Source organism: Fulmarus glacialis, unplaced genomic scaffold (genome assembly GCF_000690835.1).
Source record: "Fulmarus glacialis isolate BGI_N327 unplaced genomic scaffold, ASM69083v1 scaffold42731, whole genome shotgun sequence".
Classification (NCBI taxonomy): Eukaryota; Metazoa; Chordata; class Aves; order Procellariiformes; family Procellariidae; genus Fulmarus; species Fulmarus glacialis.
The window spans coordinates 3,806-17,515 of record NW_009194213.1 but is presented as its reverse complement, the minus strand read 5'-3'; the positions used below and the strand labels follow the sequence as shown (position 1 = coordinate 17,515).

General features: G+C 43.2%; 1 protein-coding gene across 1 annotated transcript in view; it reads left to right on the top strand.

The window, feature by feature from the left end:
• LOC104084007 (thrombospondin-4) overlaps positions 1–3,916 on the top strand; it is a gene marked incomplete at its 5' end in the record, with an annotated part of 14,424 nt that extends 10,508 nt beyond the window's left edge. The window contains 2 exons of the mRNA XM_009587698.1: positions 1,559–1,698; positions 3,694–3,916. Coding sequence (XP_009585993.1) covers positions 1,559–1,698; positions 3,694–3,755 — 202 coding nt within the window. The remainder of the gene's footprint in view (positions 1–1,558; positions 1,699–3,693) is intronic.
• Between the last annotated feature and the right edge of the window lie 9,794 nt (positions 3,917–13,710).

The following is a 13,710-nucleotide window of genomic DNA, read 5'->3' as shown; positions in this document are numbered from 1 at the left end:
AGCAGGAATTACACTTGTAGATCAAGAGTGATGTTAAAATGCAAAAATTAAACTGCTCTGGCATCATCAGCTCAGGTTTTGCAACATTGTAATAGAACAGAAATACAGGTAAGTCAGTTGTTCTTCAAAAAATCGCCACCCTGCAGTTGAGATGCAGTAACTTGGTGGTATAATTATTCCACTGTCCTGGTGCAGAGCATCATCTTCAGTGGTAATTGGAGTGAGCATGTTTGACTTTATGCTAAAGTGGATTAAGAACATTTATACTTCAATTATTGTGTCCCAGCATTCGTGCAGTAGTGAATAGATCTTGGGTGGCAATTTTTGTTTAGACCAAGCTGTTTGTGAAGCTGCTTCATGAGCAAACATCTGCCTGTGGTTGCAGTCGCTCTAGCCAGCCTAATTAATGCCCCCTGCAACTGGGAAAGGTAGCAAAGTCAGTGTCACAAAATCCTTCAAAAACTAAAGGCAGCCAGGCCTAAAGCGGACCTCTGCCAGCTCTCTGTCCACATCTCACTGTGGTCTGTTCGGGCCAGATGCCACAGACCATAATGCCTCTAGCAAAGGTTTTCAGAGGCTTCAAGGAAGCCTAGGAAAAAGTCACTTGAGCCAGCCTCTCCCACGGAAATTTGAAAGACAAAAAGTTCTATTCATTGTACAGATCCTTCTGAACTGCCTCAGCAAATCAGGAAATAAACTCAGGACCGTAACAGGAGTTGTGTTTTGTTTTTTTTTTCTTATTTTATGAAAAGACACAGGAACTTTCTTTCCCTTCACCACTCGCTATTTTCTTCCATGTCAGATCAGCAATGTCCTCATCCAAAAGAGGGCCCTCCAGGCTCATCATCCTCTAAGCTGTTTAGCCAGTACGCCAGAGGCCGAGACTTGGTGTAGACAGCACTGCAACAGCTCAGCTGGCTCCAGTGTGGTTCCGCTCAAGCCCTCAGTACACGCTGGGGAGCTGGCAGGGCGCAGCTGTTCCCAAAACTATTTGGGAATTTGCCGATGGGTTTTCTAACAAGAAGATGCCAGATCATCAAAACTGTTCCTGGAATTAATCATACTCACATTTTTAAAGAAATCTCACAGTCAAGTGTAACATTCCAAATGGTTTGTTTGAAACTTTGCCTATTTTTAAAAAAAAAAAAAAAACAAACCAAAACGTTTAACTTCAAACTGTGTGAGACAATATCCATCTGGCCTTCTTCAACCACTCTAATCTGGTTCTCTCTTTCTCTTACAACTATCAGCTGTGGAAATTTTTAAGAGTTAAAGCTCTCAGCCTGACTGGCTACAGGAAGAAACATTCCAAGGCTTTTGTAAGATGTGTAAAAAAAAAACCACCGCCAAAACGCCCTCCCTGCCCAGCTCTTGCCAGCATGCAGCATCGCTCCAGTTCCCAGCCCACAGAGGAGCTATTTTAACTGCTTTTTCTCCCCTGAGGTAGATGGGAGGATAGCATGTCCAAGGCTAGAGTCACCACAGATAACGAAATTACTTTTTTGAATGTTGCAGCCTTGGAAAAGACCTAACAGAGCTTCTGTTTGCTTTCATTAAGGGCAAGATTTTATGAAGGCTCTGACCTAGTAGCAGACTCTGGTGTAACTATAGACACCACGATGCGTGGAGGACGGCTTGGAGTTTTCTGCTTCTCTCAGGAAAACATTATTTGGTCCAACCTGAAATATCGCTGCAATGGTAACGTTGCTCTTACATAATTTTATCTAACAACTAGCAAGTGACCATGAAGAACCGGTAGTGTGGCTGTTGGATTAAGCCATTTTGCATCCTTTCCTTTGCTTTTCATTTACAAGTTATTCACAGCTATGAAACGCCTCCCCTGACACCAGCAGCACACTGCAACCCAGCCAGACGGGAACTAACACCTCACAACTGCTCCTCCCAGAGCAGTCACTCTGCTGCAGAGATTGTGCCAACTAAGTAGTATAGCTGTCATCAGAGAATTAGAAATGTTATTTAAAGCCAACCAACCGTTGAGAGTTGTACACGCACAATATACTGAGGCCATCATGTATGTAGGATGCCTCGAGCTCTGAATACAAGGTGAAATAAATCTGGAGCGCCAGTGGGATTAGTCACCAAGCGTCAGTGTCACTTGTGTACTTGCTGGTTGCTCCTGTGGTCTGTGGGAGGACGGATCATAAGATGCCCTTCTCCCACGGAGTAATCCTTCTCAGACTCTGTGGGAGCGTGCTGGCTCACTCCTCTTGGGATAAGAGCCTCGCAACTTAGCCCTGATCTCCCACTACATGGAATAACTCAAACCTTGGTCACTCACGCAGAAGCTGATCGTGTCAGGGTATTTCTGCCCTGGCAGCTGTTCAGCTAGCTTGAAGTGGGGTTGGAGGGGCTGCCCCCCTCCTCTCAGCATCAACCCCTACCTGATGAAGGCAGCCTTAGGAAGTTAAGTTACCTGCCAAGTTGGAATAGTTTCCTTGTCTGCTTTCTGTGGATCCAAGAAGCCCAGCCCAGGTCTGCAGTGGACACAGCCACTGCGTGGCCAGACCCTGGCTCTGTGGCTTGTCCCGGTGATGGACCCTGGTTCTTAGGCACTCGGTACACCTAGGCTGGCACTTGCAGATCATGGTTAAACAGGGAAACTTCTAGACAGTGGTGCTTACAATTAAAAATTACTTGATAAGAGTCTCAAACAGTATGTGGTTTCCCAGAAAGCATGTTTCAAAGCTGCCGCTGAAGTCGCAGATACTTCCCTGGCAGTGAGCAGGCAGTGGCTTTGCTGCAGGTGCTGCAGTAAGTCAATGAAACCCACTCCAAGAGGTCTCTGGAGTCCCCAGGCATCCCTGCTTTCATTTCAGACAAGTTCCTACGTTTGTAGAAAAAGCTTAAAAGGAATTGTCAAGCCTCAAAAAAGAGAAGTGAATCACAAAAAGCAAAGGACTTTACCCCCTTTTTTTATATATACTGTGTGTATTTATATAGTTACTTCCTTTTTTCAGTTTAGAGTTACCTGTCCATCATCAGGGTGGAAATAATCAGAGTAAAGTTGAGGTGAGGCAGTTGAGCTTCATTGCTGTGGCCCCATCTTTGGCTGCAGCTTTAGCTCCACAGTTACCTCTGTGGCTCTCCAGATAAAATGTTCTGGGATCTGGCAAAGGCAAACAGGAAACTCAAGGCTTCAAACAGAACTGTAGTTACTCTTATGACATTGACCCATCTCCAGCTCACTTCTCCAATTCTGAAGTTTTTCTACCAGTTGCTACTGGTCCTTGGGTTAATGTTTCTGTCCCTTCGTGGCGTGGGAAACCATCACAGGGAAGCTGAATTAGGGTACATGAGAAATAGAGACGCTGACGCTACAAACGTATCTGGGGTACAGAGCAAGACAACCACTTTTTCTGCCTTTCTGGTCAGGGTTTATTAAGAAAAATATAAGAGTGGAAGCCACAAAGTTTTTGGGTGGAAACGTAATTTGAAGATTGATAGTATTCCATTATGGGCTGGCACTGTAGCACTCACTGTCTTGTTAGCCTCTCTGTGCTTTTCAGTGATGTACAGCTAAAACTGAAAACATTCCCTGTTCGTTCTTAATGTGTAAACAAAAGAGAAGGCACATTACCTAAAAAAAAAAGAGGAGGTGGATAAATCATTAATTTAAGTGCTCCTTGATTTTGTCAGAGAAGACTAAACTTTTGCGTATTTTCCTGTTTTCAGACACCATTCCAGACGACTTCCAAGAATTTCAAGCTCAGCAATTTGGCGTTGGTGATATTTAAGAAGGAAAAGCAAACTAACATTGCTATTGCAAACAATAAAACAATATATTTTAAATCCTTATATGATTGTTGTTGTAAGAGTGCACATCGCAGCTTGTTCTCATTGATGTAACTATGTCAGACCTTTTTTTGTATGAAAGTGAAATAAAAAGGAGACAAAATAGACTGGGACTTCACTTGTTTTCACATTTGCCCTAAAATCTAGGGAGCGGCATGTAATGGCAAGACACTTGCTTAAAACATCTCAGAAAAAGTTTGAATATATTGCTGTTTTGGACGCAGTATTAAACAGGCTGGGGAAGAAAGCACAATCTTGTCTGTTTGGAACGTCTCAGAAACAACAGGTTGCAGCCGGGCATGAAGTGGTTGGGAGCTGTCTGGCCAAGCCAAGGGCTTCTTTGTGCCTTTCCAGTTTTGCTAGGGAAAAGTTTTACCTCCGTTAGAGCAGTTTAACTCCTTTGGAGACTTAGTTACCTTTGGCAGACCTCCTCTAAGAACTCTCTTAGACATCCCTGCCCTCCCACTCCCAGAAAACTGTGAGTAATACTATCACATCCTGTAGAAGGAAAAAAGCTGACTGCAGGGCATTGTAGTCACATCTTATGATCTGCATGTGACTAAAACAAAAAAAACCAGATGGGGATAAATGCAGAATTACCTATAAAGAGAAAATAACCCTAACTTTCACATACACAAAGCCAGGCTTTGACCTGCTGTCCCTACTCAGAGCCGAGCTCTCTCAGCAGGTACTGCAATCTTAGGAAAATAAGTCACCAAGTTAAAAACCCAAAACACTGCATTAAGCATTAGTAACCATTAGGAAAGGACTGGAAAACAAAAAGCCCCCAAAATTGTATCACAATGCACTCTGTAATTCAAAGTATAGAAAGTTGTTGGATACTATGTGCATTTCTACTACATTCTTTTTCAAAATGTAGCTAGGAAAGGGAGGACAAGCTCCAAGGACAGCTGAAGAAAAGGGTATTGCAGCCTATAAGATAATTACTTTAAAAAGGACAATGGGAAACTACTTCAGCCTGGGGGGAGGGAGAGGGAGGAAATACACAAAGTGGGAATACAGTGAGGGTTTTAAAAATCAGAAGTAGCCCTAAGAAAATGAACAGCGGTGGCTCTTTCTCAGCACAAGAATACAGGGGAAATGCTGAGTTAAATTATCAGGTGAGAGTATCAAAGCAAAAGAAGTTTCCTGTTCTCAGTACAGTAAAAATACCCTTACAGTTTATGGTGCTATCAAAAGCTTGGGCTATGGGAAGAGTTTTCATCGTGGGCTTGTCCACCATTGCCACGGCTTCTGTGAGCGGTGCGGCCCTGGGACCTGTCCCACCAGGGATCCCAGAGTCCCACAGCAAAGAGCACGCTGCAGGAGCGTCGTTGCCCTGGCACGGCGCTTCGTCATGAAAGGTCCTTCAGCTTCAGTCCTCCTTTCCCCTTGGCTCACCAAACCCAACTTCACTCACCAGTTTTTCCTCAGAGGATTGAAAGGCTAGTTACTTTGGAGCAACACAGAGGGTATTGTCAAATTGTGCTTAAAAAATGAGAAAAACCATCTTTTTCTAGCTGAACAAAGGCTGTAACTGCAGTTATCGTTCATTTATGAACGAGAACACAAAAGATAAAGCAAATTTACATCTTCCTTATAATGAATTTGTGTTTCACTGGATAAGCCCCTTCTCCAGGCAGAAGTCCTCTCTGAATGGTTTGGGCGCAATCTGGGCAGAAGGCAGTTGCTCATACTGCACACGCACGCACCATAGGAGCCCCACAGCCGAGGCCTGCAGTGCATACATTTTACATACAAGTGGTCTTCTCACAGTGGATGCAACAGGCCTGGCCCACCCTGACCTGCCTGCAGCATGTGCTGGTCAGAGCACAACAGCACACATCAGCTCCATCACAAAACGTGACCGCAGCCAGCCTCTGAACCTCTGCCAGCCTCCGAACCTCCGCCCAGCTCTCCCATCTGCAGCCAGAGGCTCTCCTCCTGCTACAGTGGCTGGGAGTGAGCACCCTGGCCATTTGCCACACAGTTTGCCACCTTCAGGCTTGCCCATTTCCAGGCTCTCTTCCAGTCTATGCCACGGCTGTTGGCCACTGGAGGCTGGAAGATGAGATCGGGGCTCTGGCTCTCGTGCTGTCAAAGGTAATAGCATAAAGCTGTGAGCTTCTAACCTGCCCCGACAGAAAACACATACTGGTTTGCTCACCTGTTAGCCACAGAAACCAGTCACAGCTCAGACAGCCAGAACTTTTCTTTGTTTCAGAAAGTGCTGTTGGGGTGCCAGAGCTCCCTATGTCTGTTGTGTTGACACTCCAACCGCTGGGTAGCCTGCAAGTTCAGGAACAGCAAAGTCCAGCTGTTGCAGACAAAGATTGGCCCCAAGATGATAGTCTGGGCTTGGGAAACCTCCCGCCTCTCACATTCCCATCAGAGACTTTGCAGTCCCTGTGTATGAGCATTTAAACAAGCTCCTCTTGCACCGCCACCTCTTTCTGGACTGTTGTGCAACGCAGACATAGCTCCTTGTGTGGCCTCTGGCAAGTAAAGACGCTGCAATCCCACATCTTTAAAACCGAATGTGTAGTTCTCTCTTGCCCCCACAGCTTGCGCAGCCAGGCTGCACTCAGGTGGAGCAGCAGCTGCAACTACTTTGGAGTTCAGAGTCCTGGGGCTCCTGCACCAGCGTCTAACTTCTCACCAAAGGTTAACTCTTTCCTGTGTGCTACAAACACCACTTCAAACAAACGACAAACACACTTCAAATGCTTCTGTTCCCTAAAGACCATCTCCTGATTTGAAACAACAGAAGAGAACATCCTGCCAGGATGCTGCAGGGTGGGATGAAGGCAGGGGTGGGCAGACGGGTGGGAGGCAGCTGAGCAACAGCGGCCGGCTCTCGCAGACCCTCGGCACCACTCGGGAACCACTCTCTGCTTTGCACCTCAGTCAAAATGCATAGCCTCCCAGCTATGTGCACCAGAGCTGCAGAGAGAACAGCAGCCGCTCTTCGACCCTTCGAAATTTGGTCAGCAGTTTCTCATAACCACAAGGAACCCATGTCCTGGTGTGGGTCTGGTCAGCTCTAGGGCACGGGTGCAACCAGTACCAGCAGGCAGGCTGCACCAGGCACATGCTGAAACAGGACTCCACAACAGTCCGAACATGGATGGTGACAAGCAAGGGACCAGGACTCATGGAGAGGCAGCACTTTCCCTGGTGCGGATCTAGGTGTCAAATTCAGCAGCTGCCCACCCCACCATCTGGGCAAATGAGAAAAAAAAATCAGAGATCTTTGTTTCAAACAACTGCACGGGCTTCAGTGCTATACTTGGCCTGGAAAATATTTTGTTTGCACTGTCAGGTATCTGACACATCTCAGAGAGCTGGGTTGTACAGAGCAGATGCCACGGACAAATCTGTGCAAACTGCCATCTTCCAAGATCATGCTCTGGAGGAGTACAAAAATAACGTGGACAGCGAAGACATCTAATATTCCGTAGGCCAACATTTTTTTTATTAAAAAACATCCAAATGTAGTGAACAAAAAAGATCGATCAATTTACTTTTACTGACGCAGTAACTGCTTAGCTCATATATTTATATATTTTTAAAGTTTCTCCTAGAATGAGTTGACTTTTCAACTTTAATATATCACAACAATTCATTTCAAATGTAAGAAAAACTTTATTGGTCCATTAAACATTAAATCTATAATAATACATTCACTCAGTATACAAAAGGAAGCGTCCATAAAAACCATTAACATGCTTTAAAAAGGCAAAGCTGTTGACTATTTTACAATTAAGATCTTACAATCCTTAAAAGTCAAAGTGTTACACTTATTACAGATCACAACACTCGCAAAAAATGTTAAATAAACTAGCAAACCTTCACTTCACTGGGCTACAGCTTAATAAAATAAAACCACACATACATACCAAAAAGATCCCTTGAGATATTAAGAACCTTGAAAAAGACTAATTAAAAACCCCTCACCATTAAGTGTTTACATTTTGACTACTTTGCATCCAGTTTTCGAACTGAACACCACCCATTGGTGGTAAACAAAAAGCAGACAGTGAACCCATATGTTCCTAGGAAATATTTTCTCAGCTTCTATATGACAAGTTGAACAATTTTTTCTGAAAGTTAATTCTCCTCACTCTAAGTTTGCATGGATGTCCAATGACACCTAAGAGGAAAAATAAAGCTATGGTATGAGTAATGAGACATTATTTCCCCACAGCTTTCCAAAATTCTTCTTGGCATCGCGCTGAGGCTTCTTTGGCAAAGCGCGGCTGCAGTGCTGCACCCCACAGCTCTGGTGAGCAAAAGCCCTGGAAGCTTTAAGCTGCTGGAGTGGTCTCAAAGCTGATGACTGTGGCTCTGAAGAAGTTTGTGCAAGCGGCTGTACGCTACAGCACTGGGAGCTATTGGAGACTGGCAAACGGCTGGAAGCCAATGTGGCTTACATCTGAAATAAATTCCAACTTTTTAAAAATAAAGTTATTGAACAGGTGTGGAATGAGTCAAAACCATTTTTGAGAAAAAAAACAAAAACAAAACTGGATTTAAGGGCTACTTGAAACCTACAGAATTTCTTCAGGCATTAGAAAGCAGCCAGTCATGCCAGTCTCCCAAAGTTTCTACTTCAAACCCTGTGCAATGGGTCTGCATCCCCATCCTGGGGTACTCGGGCATTCTGCCATCAGGATGTTGAAAATGCAGAGACATACCAGTTCCCAAGCTACGTATCCTGTTACAAGTACAAAAAGCCAAAGCTTTCTAAGCACTTGACCCCTGGCATTCTCTTGTACAGTCCTGTCAAACTACTGTTTACAAAACTGAAAACACAAAGTAAGATGTCATGGCGCTGATTATGTGTTTTCTTCCCACAAGAACTTGTAGGCCACTTCAGAAAACAAAGAAGCAATTTTCACAGAGGAAAACTGATCCATATAAAAAACTATGATCCTTGACTTTGCTTCAACACTGCAGGTTGTCCTGCTATAAAAAGGAAAGGATCAGCAAGACCTGGCAAAGAAGTCTTTGCTAATTTCTAGCACCAAAGGCATCCCACTTGACAGGAAGCAGAATGGGAGTGAAGCAGGTTTACAATGCCTTTAAAAAACAAATCCAAGCAGAAAAAGGCAGATAAAATGAGGAGATACAGCCTGCAAGCAAAAGACGTTGCTTCTAAAGCCCAGGAGGAAAGATGAGAGCAAAATTTTAGCTGCAGATAATCTCGCTCATCTAGCCACACAGGTACAGTCTCATCGTATTTTGCTTCATCAACTTATTTAGGAGAAAAGCCTAACAGTTTATAATATAAAACCTTTATAGCATGTTTTAAAAGCAGTCAGTGGATTATTTTGTTACCAATCTGTTCAGAGATGCCCAAGATACTGTGGGCTGCTAGCCAAAGTTCAAGCAGCACTGTCTTGAGTTCCCAAATTTTCCTGATGCATTGGTCAAAACCAGAGAACTGTTAAAAAACAGCTTTTTCGCAAGTGCAACAGTTGCTTCATTAATAGCAAAGTTCTAGCCCAGAAATGGCTGCACCAGTGGCTGATGAAGCAGTTATACGTGCATAGCTTATCATCTCAAAGCGCTTCTAGATTTGTAAAAAGGTGCTAAAACACAAAATAAATAAATAAATAGACATGCAGTGTTTATGATTCTGTGAGGGGATAAGTCCTCTCTCTGGACTACGCATACATCAGCAACACTGAATTACCCGTTTCAGATGAAAGTGGCCCAACCCAGCCAGGATTTACCGAATTAGCTAGGCAAGTATAAGCGTTTTGAACCTCGTGGAAATGCTTGAAGTACAAAGCTACGAGTATCACAAACATGTAATAACTCTGATGTGTGATCACAGTGGAGTTCCTTACTAGGCATCCAGCTGCAAGGGCTGCTGGCACGCTTTGAGGAACTAGGTGGTAAACAGCAAACAAGCATATCTATCTGCTTTCCACACGTTCTTCGTCAGGTTTTATGGTCTCCTTTGTCAGTCCAGCTATTTGGATTCAGAGACTTGCTCTCCGAGTCCGTCCCATTGATTTTACCCCAAACAAGAACCAGTCACGATTGTGGCTCTCAGTTGTCTTAATGAGAAAAACTAGAATTGTTCCAGTCTCAGACAGCAGGGCAGCAGTGAGGTTCCAATTAACCCTTCTTATGATAGCAAATTTGAAAAAGTAGGAAAACACCAATAAAATTGTTTCACCTTCCCAACAAAAATAACTTCTGCCAACATGGTCTGTTCCTCCAAGAGTCCATTAAACGATAGCACTAGTTCAAATTCAAGTCTAACCAGAGGAAACTTAGTACAGGACATGTTCTCTAGTCTTCCTGTCTTTGTAACATCAGCTTCCTCACTTCACGCAGCCCAAAAATACTAGGAACCAGAAATGCTGCACCGTTCACTTACATCCGGGAACAAATTCAATGCACAATCGTGGCACAAGGCAGGATAGACACCGCACAGCTAACCGCCTCAAGCAGAGCAGTTACCTGCACTTTCAGGTACAGGGAGAGAGAAAGTTAACTGTTTACAGTTTAAATGTAAGCAACAATACTCATTTATTTACAAAAGCACCAGGCTATTTGTGAGTTTTCCCTGTTCACCTTCCACTGCATAGTAATATCTGAATCAGTCTCACCCCCAGAGGTTTGTCAAGCACAGATTATTTGGTCTCCCACATGCACCACGGGTCTGACTGTGTCTTGTACACACTGGTGTAACAAACAAGGCAGCATCACCCAGTCACAGGCTCAGTTCAGGTCTTCCAGTTCCAGTGCCACCTGAATTACTAGCTATCACAGCAGCAGGTATGAAGGCACTTCTTAAAAAGGTTTTAAAAGCCCATTTGCGTGAACTGTTTGGAATCTACGAACTGGCATTTGAATTCTCGACGCTAGCCGAGGATTTTATTAAGTAGTTGCACATGGAAATTTACAGTACAGATTTTACGGCGAACGCTAAGGCTGTAACATTTGCCTGGCCAGCAGGAAGCCGTGCCTCACTGAGGAACTAGAAGCTTCACACACCCAGATGCTAGCAGTTACTGATTCCTTAGAAAGGCCTGGAGATCCGTAGCTGGATCTGGGGCCACAGCATGGACACACAGGTCCTCAAAGTTATTTTTGGGGTCTTTTCCCACGTTTGCTCAGAAGCAGACAAGGCAGTGTAGTCAGGCACTGCCCCATTCCCACCCTACATACACCCACAGATCTAGATGCTTAAGGTCAATAGTTGGTGGAAGGATGAAGGAGCAACTCAGTGAGGCGAATGCTGTGTAAGAAGAATGGACTCATGCCTCACTGTGGACTTTCCTCTTACAACCCTGTTTCCTCTGTGCAAAACCTACTTCCTTAAATACAAACTATGAAAAAAGATGAGCACAAGGAGGTGAAGGAAGTCCTTATGCAGGCAGATAGCGCCTACATAAACTAAGTGTTTTCGTAAACAAATAAGAACATCCATTGGCCAAGATATGTATTAAGATCATCCACATTTCTGACTGGGATGCCTGCTATCAGAACCAGAGAGCAGTTACCACTCCCTGCCTTATAACTTGACATAGTGCATGCTGCCTTCTTGCCCTCCTATTATAAAAAATTGCTAATTTAAAAAAAAACATGCTTGGTTTCTCATAGTACAACACATATAGCACTAGGAGGCAACTCCTGCAAGCCTCTATACTTTAGGGAACAGCATTCGCCAAGGGAGGAGCAAGAGCCTGGACTAACTCAGCTGCAACTCACAGCTCTAGCACTGGATCAAGATTGTTTGTCAGAATAGCTGCTATGAGTTAGGTGGGACAACTGTTAGTCATCATTGCACAGCCCATAAGCTCTTATCTTAGAGATGGGACAGATAAAGGCTTCTAGATTGCGAATGTATTAACAAAGGCCTTTTTCTGCTGCAGAACGATCTGTGTGGCTGGACTCCAAATGCAGGCAGAGACATACCGACGGGCCCCCATATTAGCAGAGCTCTGGGCGAGATCAGAACCTCCAGCAGAAGCAAAAGGAAAGAAATAAACCTGTCTCCCTCTCCAGAGCTATTTGTTGCTTTTCTAACTCAGTGTCAAAGCTAAGCTTCAACTGCTTTTTTCCCCCTAGGCGCAAACAAGGAGAAGAGCAGCAAGAAAGTCACCTCTGGACAGACTCCTCCTTCCCTCAGATCTCATGATAGATGTATTTTGAGGCTTCTAATCACTGGGGTAGGTGGTATAAGTATACAGGACTGTAGACCTGTAGATTTCGTTTGAGGTAAGAGTGCACGGGGTTGGGAAGATCGCACCCCTAGCAAGCTCCAAGCAGGACAGATACCACAGCAACAAGGCAGATCGTAATTGTAATGAAAACAAGAGCAGAACTGAGATCTGTTACGTTAGGATTACTCACCTTATGCACACATTAGGTAAGTAATGCACACTCAGGTGTGCATTAGCTATCAACTATTGCAACAGAATAAATAAGGCATGCAAATATTTTGGCCATCTCATTGGCCTCTATGTTGTGCTTTTCTTTCTTTTGCAGAAAGCATTGGGTGAAGATTTAAGGCTCAATCATATTTCAAAAAAAGAACTGCTAAATCGATTGATTTTGTTTATATCCTACATATTTCACATTGTATGTGTGTGCATATATATAGAGAGAGAAAAGACAAAACCTCTGGGACTAGCGTAAGTCATAAATTCATCCCACCAGAATGTAGATAACTATAGTGGGTTCAACCCTATTCAGCACTTAGGGCATCTGAGCTGTTGTTCTACCACCAAATCATCTGCTTAAAGCAAATAAAAGTGACGTGGTGGGGTTTAATATTGTCAAGTCAGTCATTGGTTCTAAGGCAGCTGCTGTTACATTTGTGTCTTCTGGTTTTGTTTTTCTGACTGCTTACCCCACTGCTTGGAATAGGAGTTCTCCAAAACAAGTTTAGTCTCCATTAATGGACTGGTTGGCTAAGTCCCATCCCAACAGCAAAACTAACATCAACAGAGGAGTATAAAAATATAGCAGTTAGAAAAAATACTTTCCAACCAACACACAGGCAGAAAAGGAAGATCACACACTACAGTCCTTTTCTGACCATCAATGCATTTAAAATATTATAAAATTAGTAATGGAAACAGAACTGAAGATCCTGGAAGATCTTTAGACACAAGTTGAAACAGCAGGGTAGAAAAGTAAATGAGCACTCCACTTTTAAATTTAACAGCAACTGGCAGTGCTCCTATAATTAGCTTTTTCTCAACAGCAAACATTCCGAATAAAGAATGTACCGTATCTTAAATCCCTGTGCAGTGCACACAACTTACAGTTTAAGTGAGCTGGCAAAGCAAAGTTGGACAAAATTCAGAGTTTAAGAATTTGTATGTAGAACTCCCCTTCTGTTAACAATTGGACCAGATCTGAATTGCATAAAATATTCAGGTGCCTTTTAAAGTTATAATAGAATAAATACTCTATTGTCATTGGTACATTCCTTTCTCAACCTAGGTATACAATAACTTAATATATTTAATATTTAGATAAACAATTTTTAGTAGATGCTTTGGCAGTCAAATTCTTACATATTCTCTATTTCTACAGAAGTTATTTAGTTATGTTTTTGGAAAAAAAATTATCTGGATACTACTTACAAGAATTATATGCTGTACAAAACAGCAGTCCAAATCATCACTGCAAACTGTAAAAGATACAGTTAATAAAAGAGTATAAAAAGGAATGCGTATTTGCGAGAAGATACCCAACATTCACAGGAAGGAAGAAGATATATCTGCACCATGATTTTTTCTTTTCTTGCCAATGAAGCCAGAGAAAGATTGTTAGTTATTTGAAAAGCATTTCACTTATTCCGGTTTATGCAACAACTGTGTTTCCTACACTCCACACATCACCGTTACAAAGTTTTGTAACAGA